General features: G+C 48.7%; 1 protein-coding gene and 1 long non-coding RNA gene across 3 annotated transcripts in view; one reads left to right on the top strand and one right to left on the bottom strand.

Annotated features, from left to right (window-relative positions):
* Positions 1-1,630: 1,630 nt before the first annotated feature.
* TMEM247 (transmembrane protein 247) lies at positions 1,631-12,428 on the bottom strand. 2 transcript variants are annotated; one of them, XM_038551205.1, is made up of 3 exons: positions 12,256-12,428; positions 11,205-11,543; positions 1,631-6,543 (listed from the first exon to the last, which is right to left on the bottom strand). In XM_038551205.1, the coding sequence occupies exons 1-3, from the start codon at positions 12,322-12,324 to the stop codon at positions 6,304-6,306; spliced, it is 648 nt and encodes a 215-aa protein (XP_038407133.1). In that variant the 5' UTR covers positions 12,325-12,428; the 3' UTR covers positions 1,631-6,303. The 2 variants fall into 2 exon arrangements, with proteins under 2 accessions (XP_038407133.1, XP_038407132.1); XM_038551204.1 differs by having other exon boundaries at positions 12,208-12,417.
* An 89-nt stretch (positions 12,429-12,517) lies between these two features.
* The window catches only part of LOC111097737, a 66,033-nt gene continuing 62,706 nt past the window's right edge, over positions 12,518-15,844 (top strand). The window contains exon 1 of the long non-coding RNA XR_005365872.1: positions 12,518-12,625. This is a non-coding gene — a long non-coding RNA (uncharacterized LOC111097737). The remainder of the gene's footprint in view (positions 12,626-15,844) is intronic.

The following is a 15,844-nucleotide window of genomic DNA, read 5'->3' as shown; positions in this document are numbered from 1 at the left end:
CTGCTTCTAGAGCTGGCGGGTGGACAAGGGGCCCACTTGGCCCAGGAGAAGGCTTGTCCTCTCCACAGATCACCAGACCCAGCCTCCTCCACCACAAGTCTGCTCCAGAGGTTCGTTCCCACACCTTCTCAAAGGGCACAGAGCCCACTTCCCTCCTTCTGGCCTCTAGGGCAGAAGGGACCTATGCTCTCTCAGAGTGGGACTGAGAGGTACCACAAAAGCCCCATACGCTGAGGGTCTCCTCCATCTGCCTCCAGGGCCGGCCTCATGGGCCAACCCTGGGGGTGTGGCACAGGCTGTGCTCAGGGGGACCGCTGCCATCGGAGGGGTGGAAGGCACACGTGGTTTCAGGCTCTGCGGGTCGCAGCCTTGGTTTTGACCATGGGCCTGGCATTGTTGTTCTTAGGCACTGGGGCCCACAATCGAGGGCCATCCCCTCTATGCCCCCCAGCTCTTCAGGTCAGGTGTCAATCACTACACATTCCCTGTCCTTCTCTTACTGGCACCTCTCATGTGTATGGCTCTGCACTTACCACTCACCCTGTCTCCACACTTACCTGTCCTACAGCCCCGCGGGGGGCCTGACCCCACCGACTGAGGGCTGAGGAGAAGGCTTCTGCCTGCCTGTGTCCTGTGACTGCAGGCCCTTTGATGCCACCCCTTTGTTGTCCTTGAGGCACAAAAATGCTTCCTGCTGGCAGGCTCTGTAACCCCTCCCGCGTCGGTGTGGGAAATGTGCAAGTCCAAAGCCGATCCTGCTCTTTTGCTCTAAAGAGCTCCCAAACCCTTTGAGGGTGCTTAATAAATACTGACTAGTGAACCTCAGCTGCTGCTCCTTTGGCTAATTAAATCTAAATAAGTCACAGACTTTAAATTATGCAACAAGGCTTGGCCAAAACAGCTTAAAAATGCGGGAGCCCTAGCTTTTCTGCTGTGCCCTGTGGAAAAATCCCATCTTTTAATCATGCTTAGCCTTCCTGAAGGAACAGTGGCAACCTTTAAATAATGAATGAATGCATATTAGCAAGATTTTCCCAAGCTACACACACATAGGAGCTAGATCAAAAAAGGGGCAGAGGTGGAGACAGGCCTGGGGGGATTCCGGAAGTTTCTGGTAAATCCCCGAGTGCTGGGAGAAATCATTTGATTCCTCAGAAGCCTAGAGCAAGGGCTCCTGAAGGCACAGAGGGAGGAGGGGCTGTGCCAGATGCTGGGGGAGGCTTCTACAGCACTTCTAGAGGCTCCGTGCACAGTTGTCCTCTCTCTGCTTGCCACCCGGCTTCCACAGCCCCCACTGGAAGATCCTCCAGGCCCAGAGCAGGATCTTTATAACAGAGCAACGGGATGAATTGAATCACATCGCCTAGAGTAGTGCTTCTCCCAAGAGTCACTGGGGATGTTGTCAAATGTGGCGCTATCAGTGGGTTGGGGCTGGCGGGGCCTGGGATGCTGCATTTCTAAGATGCCCCAGGCAACGGGGAAGCTGCTGGTCTTCAGATCAAGCATAGCGAGGATTTAGATTTTGTAATGCAGCTGCCCTTTACAATCAGCTCCGGCACCTTTGAAGCTACTGAACCCAGATTAGATCAATTAAATCAGAATTTCTGAAGTCAGATCCTCGGCTTTGGTCTTTTTTTTTTTTTTTCCCAAACCCCACTGAGTTAGAGTTTAGGTAATTTACAGGTCATCCCAACGAAGCCTGAAAACCTTAACCCACTTGCCTGTAGTCACCTGTGAAAGTGGAATTGCAGACAGGACTGGGAAATGGCCTTTGGAACCAAGTCTGTCCGCTCTTCCCTCCTGCGGGTTCCAGCAGTTTCCAGGATTCTAGTATTGTCCTAGAGCTTGGGGTTACAACCTGTGTGATTCCATCTGGGGAGTAGGAAAGATTCTTTCATCTTTCCCTCCCTAAACCTGCCTGAAACTTTACTATTAGTGTTTGATTGTTGGGACTTAAGCTGAGTGGATCTTTGAAACAAACCTGCAGGATCTCTTACATCCTCAGTCTTTAGCAGCTTGGTGTGAGTGGGCTGACCAGAGAGAGATGGGCGTGTGTGTGAGCGGGTGGGGAGGCACTGGGCCAGTTTTTTGGAATCTGGGACTCAGGAGTGGGGAGAGACTCCAGGAGCAAACTTGCCTCTTGCAGCTTCGCTGAGGGCACTCAGCACAGAGGGGTGTCCCTGTCTGGTCCCCGGCCCCAGGCAGGGCAGCTGCCATGGATGTGGAAGGTCCTGGGGCCTCAGGCAGAGGTCAGCAGGATGAAGGCACAGCTGTTCCAGTTGTGTGTCCAGAGAAAATGATGACCTTCCTGCTGTGGTATGTGAATGAAACCTTAGGGCATCAATGTCACAGTGGGCCGGGCCTGGATTGGCTCTAACTGTGCCCTACCCCATGTCTCTCTCACTCCCACCAAGATGGGCACGGGCCTGGCCGTGCAGGAGCTAGGTCTAAGAAAGCAGGGTATGGTAGAAAGAGTTGTTTGCTTATTCAATATCCATCCCTCTCTTTCCCCACACTGTCAGAATCCTAATTTTGTTCAAGGCCGCAACAGTGTCCAGGTGAAAACCTTACCACCTCAGATGCCCTGCAGCTACATGACCCAATCTGACCAAGGAGATATAAGCAGAAGTCTCTAGGTGAGTCTTTCTAGAAAGCTTATAAAAGATGCTTCTTTTTTCCCGTTCTTTTTTCTGACCTAGAGTTGTGGGTTTGATACCTAGAGCTCCAGAAGCCCCCCCTCCCTTTTTAAAGATTTTATTTATTTGAGAGAGAGAGGCCAAGTTGGGGGGGGCAGGGAACAGAGGCAGAGAGAGCAGCAGACGCCCTGCTGAACAGGAAGCTCAGTGTTGGGCTTGACTCTAGGACAGTGGGATCATGACTTGAGCTGAAAGCAGATGCTTAACTGACTGAGACACCCAGGTGCCCCTACAGCAGCCACTTTAAGATCATGAGGCTGAAGGCCATGGGTGAGGAGGATAAAAGTCAAGTTAAGGATGGTGGAGCAAAAAGCAGCCTAGATCCTCTCTGATTTCCTAGAGCAATTTCACCTTGGACTGCCTTACCTGGGACTTCTTAGTATGTGAGAAACATAAACCTCTATCTGGTTAAGCCACTGTGGTTGGGTTTCTTTTCCAGCTGAATACATTCCTCACACTCAAGACCTTAGAATGTTCCCAGATTGAAAATGGAAGGAGGTTGTTAAGGCAAGAACAAGGTCCCCAGGAGAGAGGAGGAAAGGAGGTATTTTTTTCCTTTTTTTGGAAGGAGTTACTATCTCACTCTACAGTCTTCAGGGACTCCATGTCCCAAGGGATTAAGTTCATATTCCTCAGAGCAATATTCAAGACTATAAAATTTGGCCCCATATCTATCTTCCAGGCCTGTTACCCTTTATACCATTTTTCGGAGCAGGGATGAGCCTTCTCTTTCTCCGGCATACTGTGTATACACTCCAACCCTGATCTTAGTTGTGTGAATTTCCTTTCCTTCTCTCCACCTGCCCCAGGCTTACATGGTCTTTTGAGAAGTCTTCCTATCATCCTGAGCTCCAGGGACCTCTCCTTTTATTTCCTTCATCACTAAGGTCTGTGTGCTGATAGTGTCCTAACATTTTCATGTATGTTAAGCTCATCTTGCCAGCAGGACTGTGAAATCCTTCAAGGCAGCAGCTTGGGAGATGGTTGTGTAGAAAGAAAGCTCTTGTGTTTGGGAGTCAGACTTAGAATCCAAGATGATCTTGGGTAAGTCATTTAACCTCTCTGAGCCTCGGTATCCTCATCTGTGACATGGAGATAATAGCATATCTTCCTCCCAGGGTTTTGATGAAGATAGTCTCCGTAGAGCATTTAGAAAAGTGCCTGGCACATTGGAGGTGCTCAAGAAGTGCTTGAATGTTGACTTATTGTCTTCTTGGTAACCCTCGGCTATGCCCTCTTCCTATCCTGTGCAATTCTCTCCACCTTGCTTCCTCTCCCTTCTGATTTTCTGCTCTGAATTTGAACCAAGAGAACTTAGCCAAGTTTAAGGAGTGACCATGAGCTGTTCTCATTTTCCCAGAGGGCATAGTTTGGCTCTTGACTTCAGTCTTCAGTCACAGTAGGAGGAACAGGAGGGAGACGTCATGCCCATTGCTAAGGATGTGATGTTAACTTATGAGATGCTAACTTACCTGTTCAAGGAAATTAAATTTTTCTCTAAAGATTTGAAAGGAAAATGGATGTATCTAAGTCCAGCTTACCTGGCAATAGGGTGATGAACTTAACGGCTTTATAACACTTGGTATTTTTTATAAACTCCCAAATCCTTCTGCTATAACAAGTCAAATACCTGTGCCTTAATCTTTTTTGATATCCTGATTTCCTCCTCCTCTTACCTCAATCCTACCCCCAGGAACCCAGATCAAATACAATGCCTGTGAGAAAGGACCCATAGCAAAAACTATCGTTCAAAGTTTAATGAGAAATGACAGTTCTGTGACTTTCAGGTAAATATCGGTCACCTGCAGCTATAAATGGGGGTGGATGCACCGAATTGGGCGGAAAATGAGAAGCCACCATAGACTTCCGTGGCATGAGAATGTGTATTGACATTGAATCCCAGGGCGGTCGTCTTCTTTTCATGTGTTTTCACGGATCTCTCTCACAGAGCCCAAAGAGACAGAAGCTTATTCTTTAGTCTCTCTTAAGGCTGAGCTCTATGACCCAGAAAAGGAGGGGGCATTTCAGACTTGCCCGATCACACAACTGTGTTCACCCTCATTGGCTTTGCTGCATTATCCCCAGGGCCTCCTGTGTCAGAGCCAGGCGCCAGTCCTCCCTCCTGGGCACGGCGGGTGGGGTCAGAGCAGCTGATGACCTGCTAGCAGGGGTGTGTGTGTGTGTGTGTGTGTGTGTGTGTGTGTGTGTTAGAGGAGAGGTCAGGGCGTTGGTGGGATCTGAATTCTTCATTACATACATACCAGGGACCTTATTTTGTGCCTACTCTGAACCCTCCAGTGGTCAAGGTCTGTTCCTTTTTATTGTTGTTGCCTCTTTATTTGGGTGGTTGTGTACATCTCTACTGTGGACAACTTTGCTGTGCATCTGTGTGTGTGTGTGTGTGTGTGTGCATGTGCATTTGGGAACTGAGGGTTGGGCTGTGTGGTCTGGTTTCTTTTTCCCTCCTCCTACTTTGCACTAATGCAACCCTGCTGTCTTGCTCTGGGCCCAGCCAAGCTTTTGAGGCCTCCTTCCCCACCCCCTCTGGGAGCAGGCTGGGGCTTTGCCTCGCCTCCCTTGGGCTTGTACTGCTCAGTGGTCGGGCTAGCCTTTGCCTGTCCGACTCTGGTAGCTCTGTCCTGGGCTCCCTGGAGTGTTAGCAGCTCTCTTTGAGCTGCCTGTTGCCTGGGGGTAGGCTTCTAGCCCAAGTAACTGACCATTATAGTCCTGCTCAGGCCCAGGGCTAAATGGACTCTCGTCCATGGTCTGGTGCTGCTATCCTGACATATTTGCAGAGCTGGGAGGAGCCTGGGGAGTCTTGGCTCCTGTATGATTTTCCTATTACTGCTTCAATGCAGTACTGTACACTTAGTGACTTAAAGCAACTCAGATTTAGTCTCTTACAGTTCTGGTGACCACCTGTCTGCATGGGTTGGCCGGAGCCCCATTCCTTCTGCAGGCTTTTGGAGAAATTTCATTTCTGTGCCTTTTCTAAAGGCTACCTGAGTTTCTTGGATCATTCCAAATTCTGCTTCCATGATCACATCCCCTTCCTTCTCTGACTCTCGCCCTCTCCCTCCCTCTTGTAAAAACCCTTGTGATGACATTGGGCCTGTGGTGGAACCCAGGCTCATCTCCCCATTGTAAGGTATTTAATTTAATCACCTCTCCAAGTCTCTCTTGCTATGTAAGATGATGTATTCATAGGTGCTGGGCATGGGGATGTGCACATCTTTGGGGGGTTATCCCCGAACCTACCTCAGCATCCCACACCTCAGACAAGATCTGTGCAAGTGAGTGGATGTGGTGGATCCCAAACCAACCTGGTCATGGTGTGACTCCTGTGATTCCCTAGAGACCCTAAACCCCTTCTCCCTCTAGAAACCTCCCTAACTTGGTAACTTCTAAAATCCGCCCCTCAGAGGGCACAAAGCATCTTCCTCTGCACTGAGAACTCAGGCTTCATACAAGGCCCGAACACATTTCTTCACACTAAAGTGTAAATGGTTGACAGCAGAGCCTTTCCTAACAGGGAGCTCTGACAGTGGGGAGGCTCATGTGAGGGAAGGAGGAGGAAGGGAGGCCGGAGGCTGACTTGGGTCATGGCCTAGTAACCCACAGGCACGGAGGTTCCCAGTGATGGAGGGAGCAAAAGCACCTGCAAGTATGACCATAACGTTTTAATCAAACAGAGCAAAATGGCCGCGATGCAGAACAGGTAGTGCTTGGAGAAGAGAAAGAAGATCATCTCCTTGGTGACATAGATTATGTGTATAAAGATGAAGCAGTACAGGAACATGGCAAACTGGTTCTGGGGGAGCAGGAGGTCCTGGAGCCCTCCCGAGAACTGTGGGGGAAAGAAGAGAGTGTAGCTGGCCAAATCAGGCTTGGGTACCAGGCAGGTCTGGGGGTCAGTCCTGCTCTTGTCCCCTGGGGAAAGTGACCTTGGGCAGGTGGTTTTCCTCACCTGAGGAAAGGGGAACCATGGCCCCCCTCACAGACTATAAGAGGAAGAGTGGCCAAGAACTGAAACATTCCCAGTGAGGTCACTGGCACGTGCAGGGAACTGGTGGGTTTGCACTTCTTCAGTTTGCCCTTGTTCCTCCCGAGCCAGGCACCAGGTCACACCTTCCTTTTTCTGAGCCACACAGGTGGCAGTCTCTGTCTGACTCTGAGATCCCCAGATCTGGACGCCAGATCTTAGGAATGTTCTCTGGATGTCTTGCCTGGACACTCAGCCTTGTTTTCTGGACAGCGGCACAATGAGAGGGCGTCCCTTGGGCACAAGTGACTGTTTCTGACTGTTTCTGGTGGCACATGTCTCATGTTTGTGGGTCAGTTTGTGGTCTATCGACCTAAGGTTGGGTCCCCCTGGAGGACAGGTGGTAAGAGAGATAGGGCCTCCCTAAACTCACAGTATTGAGCATGGGGAAAGCAGCTTGAGTTGTCTGGCTGAGTCTGCCTGTGTATTGCTCATTTCTGGAATCTATATACTTGAGGTCCAACAAGCCCCCATTTTAACTGCAGAAAGCACCAACATATAAGTATAGCAAAAGCTGATATAACTATTTTGATCTGTAGTTAAGAAGGCATCACCCGTGGTTTATTCTTTAAAATATCTTTTAAAATCATGCCATGCTTTTTGTAAGCAGGCAGATGGCAGGGACCGTGGTGCCCTAAGCTGGCTAGAAACATACTCACAGAGGTAGTTTTCAATACAATGGAATCTATCTACCCACCCATTCATGTCAAAAAGGAGAGAATGGGGAGGAGGCTCGAAAATCAAGTCAGCTGACACATAGATCAATAGAACAGAATAGAGAACCCTGAAATGGGCCCTCGACTCTATGGTCAACTAATATTTGACAAAGCAGGAAAGACTATCCACTGGAAAAAGGACAGTCTCTTCAATAAATGGTGCTGGGAACATTGGACAGCCACATGCAGAAGAATGAAACTAGACCATTCTCTTACACCAGACACAAAGATACACTCAAAATGGAAGAAAGATCTAAATGTGAGACAAGAATCCATCAAAATCCTAGAGGAGAACACAGGCAACACCCTTTTTGAACTTGGCCACAGCAACTTCTTGCAAGATACATCCACGAAGGCAAGAGAAACAAAGCAAAAGTGAACTATTGGGACTTCATCAAGATAAAAACTTCTGCACAGTAAAAGAAACAGTCAACAAAACTAAAAGACAACCTCCAGAATGGGAGAAGATATTTGAAATGACCTATCAGATAAAGGGCTAGTATCCAAGGTCTATAAAGAACTTATTAAACTCAACAGCAAAGAAACAAACAATCCAATCATGAAATGGGCAAAAGACATGAACAGAAATCTCACAGAGGAAGACATAGACATGGCCAACAAGCACATGAGAAAATGCTCTGCATCACTTGCTATCAGGGAAATACAAATCAAAACCACAATGAGATACCACCTCACCCCAGTGAGAATGGGGAAAATTAACACGACGGGAAACAACAAATGTTGGAGAGGATGCGGAGAAAGGGGAACCCTCTTGCACTGTTGGTGGGAATGTGAACGGGTGCAGCCACTCTGGAAAACTGTGTGGAGGTTCCTCAAAGAGTTAAAAATAGACCTGCCCTACGACCCAGCAATTGCACTGCTGGGGATTTACCCCAAAGATACAGATGCAGTGAAACGCCGGGACACCTGCACCCCGATGTTTCTAGCAGCAATGTCCACAAGAGCCAAACTGTGGAAGGAGCCTCGGTGTCCGTCGAAAGATGAATGGATAAAGAAGATGTGGTCTATGTATACAATGGAATATTCCTCAGCCATTAGAAACGACAAATACCCACCATTTGCTTCAACGTGGATGGAACTGGAGGGTATTGTGCTGAGTGAAATAAGTCAATCGGAGAAGCAAAAACATATGTTCTCATTCATTTGGGGAATATAAAAAATAGTGAAAGGGAATAAAGGGGAAAGGAGAGAAAATGAGTGGGAAATATCAGAGAGGGTGAAGGAACATGAGAGACTCCTAACTCTGGGAAACGAACAAGGGGTAGTGGAAGGGGAGGTGGGCGGGGGTTGGGGGTGACTGGGTGACAGGCACTGAGGTGGGCATCTGATGGGATGAGCACTGGGTGATATGCTATATGTTGGTAAATCGAACTCCAATAAAAAAAAAATCAAGTCCGCTTTCCACCGGCCAGTAATGCACAGAACACAAAACACTTTCGTAAGCAATGACGGAAGCCTGGGGTTGTGGACACACCACTCTAGGGGCAACCACCTAAAACGTGAGGGCAAATCAAGAAACCCAACGGGGCAGAGAACGGACTCCAGTGATGCCATTTCTAAAGTGACTATAGCAAGGCAGGTTGAAGACCAGAGGAAGAAACCCAGTGTTCTAGTGGGAGGGGAGGTGCACAGGGTGCCTGCACAGGTGGTCTGCAGACCCGCCTCCGCTCTGGGTCCGGGGACTTCCTACCGCCAAAAGCAGCCAGCATGTGTTTTGAGTCTGAAATGCTGTGGGTGATAATCATGATTTTGACAACCAAACATGCATTTGTGAGACCTTTTAGACTTTTCACACTTTCAATGGTCTATCTCTTTTGAGCAGAAGACAGACAGCAGATAAGACTATATACCAAGGGTTTCCAGCTCATCCAGCAAGGGTAAGATTTTCAAACTAAAAAAGGGAAAACAAATATGGTTAGAAGGAGGCAGAGAGCAAAGGCATGCTACACTAACCACAGGTGCCATAAGTAGTTTCAGGCTCTAACTTGTGACACATTTTACTCCACGATACTGAGAATAAAAACCCCAACCCTGGAAATGGAACTTATTTGTGAGAAATCAAAGATCTCGGGAAATGTGCCAGGGTCTTAGAAATAAGCAAATATTTTCTAGAGTTTTAAAAGGAAGGGAAGAAAGATAGATTCTGGAGATCCCAGTTCAATAAGCTTGACTTGGCTCAGCAAAACCATTCAGTGTATAACTAAGCAAGTATTTTGTGAGCAGGAAAAAGAAAAAGAATTGTTAAAACCCAGCATGTGTCCATTGAAAACAAATCATGCAAAACCAACCTCTTTTTCTTAAAAAAATGAAACAAAACAAAACAAAAAACCGGACCAGTCGATTAGGGAAATGCTATAGGTAGTGTAATATCTTAATTCTGGGAAACCATTTGATAGTGTGTCTCAAGATAGTTTTTTGGACAAGGTAGAGAAATGTGAGCTGGATAAAATGTAACTCAAGGGTGCTGATTAATGGAACATGGCTAACCTGTAGGGAGATCTTTTAGTGGTATTTACTTTAGGTCATATCCTCCTCAACAATTATAGCAATGACTTGGAGAAAGACAGAAGGCAAGTTTCTCAGAAGTGAGGATGACTCAGAGCTGGGAAGCACAGCTAATACATTACATCCCAATAAAATTGAAAAGTGATGAATGCACATTGTTGCATTTAGGTCAAGAAGTGAATTGCATGAGTACATAAAAATGGTAATAGCTAACATTTATTGAGTGCTTACCTAATGTGCCAGGCTCATTGCAAAGTGCCTCACATGCATGTTCTGCTTTACTCCTCGCTGCGACCCTAACGAGGTAGGGACTACTTTCTAGAGGAGCAAACCAAGGCTCAAGGAGGATTCGTAACTTGCCCAACATCACACGGTTCACACATGGTAGAGCCAGAGTTTTAACCCAGGACTGATTTTAAAGCCCAGGCAACATGCTTTCAACAATGGCAGCTTTCGTTATTTAGGATTTATGGTGGCCCAGGCACCCAGTACTAAGCCCTTTCCGTCCCATTTGACCAAAAGTAGCTTTCTTCTCCCCACCTAAAATGGATTAGGGGAGAGTGGTCCATTTCTTGGCCAAAGAAGCCTAACATCTTTAGTTGGCAACAAGGCAGAGCAGTCCGACCCACAGAACAAATGCGGCTCTGCTAAGGGGAGGTGAGGGTTGTATGGAAATCCACTGCGCGGGCTGCAGTGGGGCTCCCACCTCCTAAGGAGATGGAGAGGAATAGAGAGTGGCCCCGATCCAGTCACGGAGGAAAGGCCGTGACTTTCCCCGAGATGGAAAGCCACGGGCAGGGTGGGGGACAGGTGGCTCTGGGGCCCCTCCCGGGGTCAACTCTCCTTAAAGAGTTGATCTCAGCTCATAGGGGAAGCTCTGGGGCAGCCAGCAGCCCACCTCTGATGGGGGTGGGGTGGTGGGGGTGGAGGGTGGGGAGGTGGAGGGTGGAGGGTGGGGTGGTTGAAGGGTAGAGGGTGGGGGGTGGAGGGGGTGGAGGGTGGGGGGGGGTAGAGAGGGGTGGGGGGGTGGAAGGGGGTGGAGGGTAGAGGGTGGGGGGTAGAGAAGGGTGGGGGTGGAGGGGGATGGAGGGCGAGGGGGGTGGGGGGTGCAGGGGAAGCAGGTCAGGGGGGCTCCCCACGCTGGGCAGCGAGGGTCCCCCACCCTGCGGGTCAGCCCCCAGGCCTCGGGCCAGCACCGACTGGGGCACGCACCAGGGCACCTACCAGGCGGGGCGTGGCCTGCTGCTGCAGCTGCTCCATCACCTCTTCGTGCTGCCGCTGGCGCTCGTTCTCCTCGTGCAGGTAGCGGAGCCGGGTGAGCTCGAACTCCATGCGCACCTTCTCCAGCTCCATCTCGGTGTTGCGCTCCGTCCCCGGGGGCTCGGGGGCGGCCGGGGCGGGGGCCAGCTCCCCGAGGCCGGGTCCGTCGCCCGCCTGGCCCTTGGTGGTGTGGCCTGCCTTAGAGGACGGTGACTTGGGGGGCCCCGGGCAGCCTCCGTCTTCGCGAGCTTCCATCTCCTCCAGGTGGTTGTAGGAAGAGTCTGGCTTCGGGGACTCTGCCTCCTGGAGCGGTGACGGGGCGCCTCAGGGGACGGGGCAGAGTGGGCCTGGGGGCGTCCCCATGCCACCCCGGGCACCTCCACGCCACAGGCCCCAGAGGACTGGGTGGGATGGATAAAAGAAGGCTGTGACCCGTGAGGACCTAGCCGGGGTTGTAAGTGGAGGTGTGCTCACCTGGGGTTACAGGGAAGCAGGGAGCACACCCACGTGAGGCGATGGGGCCCCCAAGCTGCAAGGGGAGGCCTGTGGGGTTGAGGTGGAAGTCTGACTTCCTGGTTACCTGCCCAGCCCCACCCTGTGTGACTTGGAGACCAGTCAGACACCCACCCTCCTGGGGCTCCAGAGGGAGGAACCCAAACATAGGGGACCTCCACAGGACTGTGGGGGAGCCAGGTCCCATTCACAGGGGGAGGAAAGGGCCCCGAGTGGGGAGGTGAGATGGGAGAGACCCAGGCCAGCCTCAAGTGACTTCACAATCTTATCTAGGGCCACCTGGTCCCTGGTGAGAGCTGGGGCCATTATGGGGTGGGGTGCACCTCACTTGCTCTTCTCGGCAGCTCTCTGGGATCTCCTAGCACTCAGCTACCTGGGGCGTGACCCCATGGCACTCTCCTCCCCATGGAGGGACAGGCTGGGGCAGTGAAACAAGGCACCACCACCCCCTTACCAAAGAGGCTCTTGATTTCCCTTCAGACATGGGGTCATCGGGCACCACCTTGGGGAAAGTTGGGCAGCTTTCTCCTGCTCCCCGGGCTTCCATCATCTCCCTGTCCTCCGCTGCCATCCTGAAAACCACGGTGCTGCCAATTGGGGCCGAAGGACATCTTTTGAGCTACTAGCATTTGGTCTCACCAGATTGTACAGCTGAGCCACCATCACAATCCCCTGTCCTCATAATAACCCACATTCTACTAGTTGCTAGGGCCCCTTTGAAAGAGGGTGTGACTCACCTTTGAGGTCCATTATTAGGAACTGCAGGATGGGCCTTTGGCACCCTAGGGACTGCTTTAGAAACTAGAATTCCAGCCCTTGAAATCCAGAGTTCCATAGTTTGAAATCTCCTCCCTTGGGTCCCTCTCCTAAAGGTAAATTGTATTGGGATGAGCTATAGTTAGCTCCACAAACCCTGTTATAACAGGCTGAACCGTGCGCCCTCCCAAATTCATGTGTTGAAGCCTTGACTCCCAGTACCTTAGAATGTGACCTTATTTAGAGATAGAGCCTTTCTAGGAGTGATTAAGTTAAAATAAGGACATTTAGGGTAGGTTCTAATCCAATATAACTGGTGTCCTTATAAGAAGAGGAAATCTGGGCACGGACATGCACAGAGGAAGATGGTATGAACCTAAGGGAGAAGATGACCACCTACAAACCAAGGAGAGAGGTCTTGGTATCATCAGTCAGTCTTCTTCAGAGAAACAGAACATATATATATGATTTATTATAAAGAATTGGCTTATGTGATTGTAGGACTGAGAAGTGGCATGACCTGCTGTCCATGATTGGGAGTCCCAGGAAAGCTGGTGGTATAAATTCTAATCCTAGTCCAAAGGCCTAATAGACAAGAGTGCTATGGGTTAAGTCCCAGTTCATGGCCAGGAAAAGACCAATGGCTCAGCTCAAGCAGTCAGGCACGAGAACCAATTTAGCTCCTCACTTTTTAGAAAACTTTTTAAAAAAGATTTTATTTATTTATTTATTTATTTATTTATTTATTTATTTGTTTATTTATTTATTATTTATTTTAGCGAGTGTGAGTGGGAAGTGGCAGAGGGGGACAGAGAAGAGAGGCAGGAAGAATCTGAAGCAGACTCCCCACTGAGTGCTGAGCCCAATGTGGACCTTGAACCCACAACTTCTGAGATCATGACCTGAGCCAAGATCAAGAGTTGGATGCTCAACCGACTGAGCCACCCAGGCACCCTATTTAAAATTTTTTTTAAAGATTTATTTATTTATTGAGAGAGAGCACACACTAGCAGAGGGAGGGACAGAGGAAGAGGGAGAAAGAGAACCCTCAAGCAGATTCCCTGATGAGTGCAGAGCCTGATGCAGGACTCCATCCCATGACTGTGAGATCATGACCTGAGCCAAAATTTAGTCGGATGCTTAACCGATTGAGCTACCCAAGTGCTCTTCTCCCACCTTTTTGTTCTATTCAGGCCCTCAAAGGATTACATGATGCTCATCCACAATGGGTGGGGTCATTGGCTTTACTCAGCCCACCAATTCAAATGCTAGTCTCTTCCAGAAATACCCTCACACACACACTGAGAAGTAATTTGGGCATCCTGCTGCCCCATCAGGTTGAGACAAAATTAAGCACCGCAGGGCTGGAACAGACTCTTCCCTCATAGCCTTTGGAAGGAACCAACCCTCTGACGCCTTGATCTTGGACTTCCAGCCTCTAGAACTGTAGGAAAATACATTTCTGTTGTTTAAGCCACACCAGTCTGCGGTACTTTGTACTTTGTTGTGGAAGCCTTAGCACACCTCATTATTCATTGAAGGGATTAAGGGGGACCAAAAAGAAACCAGGAGGCTGGGAAATATATTTTGCCATCTTCACTTTTGTGAAAATGACAAAAAAAATTTTTTTTGGTAGTTGGAGGCAAAATTGCATTATAGAAAGGGAAAGGATTGCCTTTGAGTTTTAGCTTTACTCCTCTCACTAGCTGTGTGTCCAAGGGAAAGTTCTTTTACGTGTCTAAGGCTCAGTGTCCTCATTTATAAATGGGCTCCACTGCAACACTATATGAAAACAAGATAGTGTGTTTGCCCACTACCTGCCCATACAGGGGTAAGTAAATGTTGATGATGATCATCAACATTATAAGGGGTCAGTTTGTCACTGGAGAGAAGAAAGTGCTTAAGATCTACCATCTTGCAAATCTGCCAATTTGAAAACCATGGTTTTTGTCTCCCAGCATTATGATAATGACCAAGGAAACTGTCTCACAGTTACCGTATAAGGTGTTGCTACTGCCTCAAGCGCTAGAAGTAGGATTGCTAGAAAAATACAGGATGCCCACTTACATTTGGATTTTAAATAGTTTTTTGTATAAATATGTTCTAAAAATTGCATGAGATGCCCTTTTATTAAAAGGCTCTTTCTTGTTTTTCTGAAATTCAAGTTTAGCTGGGGATCCTATATTTTTATTTGTTAAATCTAGTGGTCTTAACTAGGAGAGACCAACCCAAAGAAACAATTATATATGACCAAAAAAACGTATTGTCATTAAAAATCACCAAGTACTAAAAAGCATAATAAGTGCTCCGGGTAGTTGCATCACTTGTCTATCAAACAACCATAGAATCTCAGTGGTATAAAACAATAAACATTTATTTAGCTCAGGCCTCTCAGAGTTGGCTGATGTAGGCTGGGCTCAACTAGGGGGCTTGTTCAAGGCAACTTTGTTCTACGTATCCCTCACTTTCTTCTTGGGAACCATGGTTAGCCTGGGTATGCTCTTTTTTTTTGGCAATGAAGAAGCAAAAGAGACCTTCGGATTGGTACACCATCACATCCATCTTCTACTATTGGCTTTGGACAATAACATAAGGTGGTCACATAGCCAAACCCAAAGTCAAAGGATGGAGAAATGTTCTCTGCCTTTTTAGTGGAAAGAACTGGAAAGACATATTGTAAAAGGTATGGCTATGGGGCGGGATGAAGTGTTGGGGCCCATAAGGCAATGTAGTCACTGTGGTCAAGACAACCAGAGCTGATATGGCTGGAGCAGCTGGAAAGGGTTTAGTGGAAGAGGTGACATGAAGGGTAGGTGGGATTTGGGCAAGAGGGAAGGATATGCAGGAGCAAAATCTCAACTGCTTGTTAGTATCCATTTTCCTTCACTTCTGCTCTTTGCCCCATCCGCCCTGACCTTTTCCCAGGAGGCCGACCTCCGTGAAACCACATTAATTCATTAAGCAAAGCAGTATATTCCAAAGCAAAACAAATCGAGGACTTTCATTTCTCCTGCCCCAAGGTAAGATCCTCACACACCCATCCTTTAGGGGACTCTCCAGGAAGCTGGGGAGAGGATCCCATGAGCCTTGGGTTGGTTTGGCTCTCCTGGGAGCATGAAGAGGGTCTCGCCTCCCAGGGAAAGGCAGGTTATAGTAAAGCCACTATATAGTATAGTAAATAAATATATAGTAAAGCCACTATGAGGGAGCAAAGGAGACGGGATCACATGGGAGCCCAACAGGGACCCGGATGACCGCACCTCACCAGGGCCTTTCTATGCTGGGTTCAGCAGCTGAACTGGTGCACCTGTACCTGTTTGGTCACTGCTATAACC

The sequence above is a fragment of the Canis lupus genome, chromosome 10 (genome assembly GCF_011100685.1).
Source record: "Canis lupus familiaris isolate Mischka breed German Shepherd chromosome 10, alternate assembly UU_Cfam_GSD_1.0, whole genome shotgun sequence".
NCBI lineage: Eukaryota > Metazoa > Chordata > Mammalia > Carnivora > Canidae > Canis > Canis lupus.
This window is presented reverse-complemented; position numbering and strand designations above follow the sequence as displayed.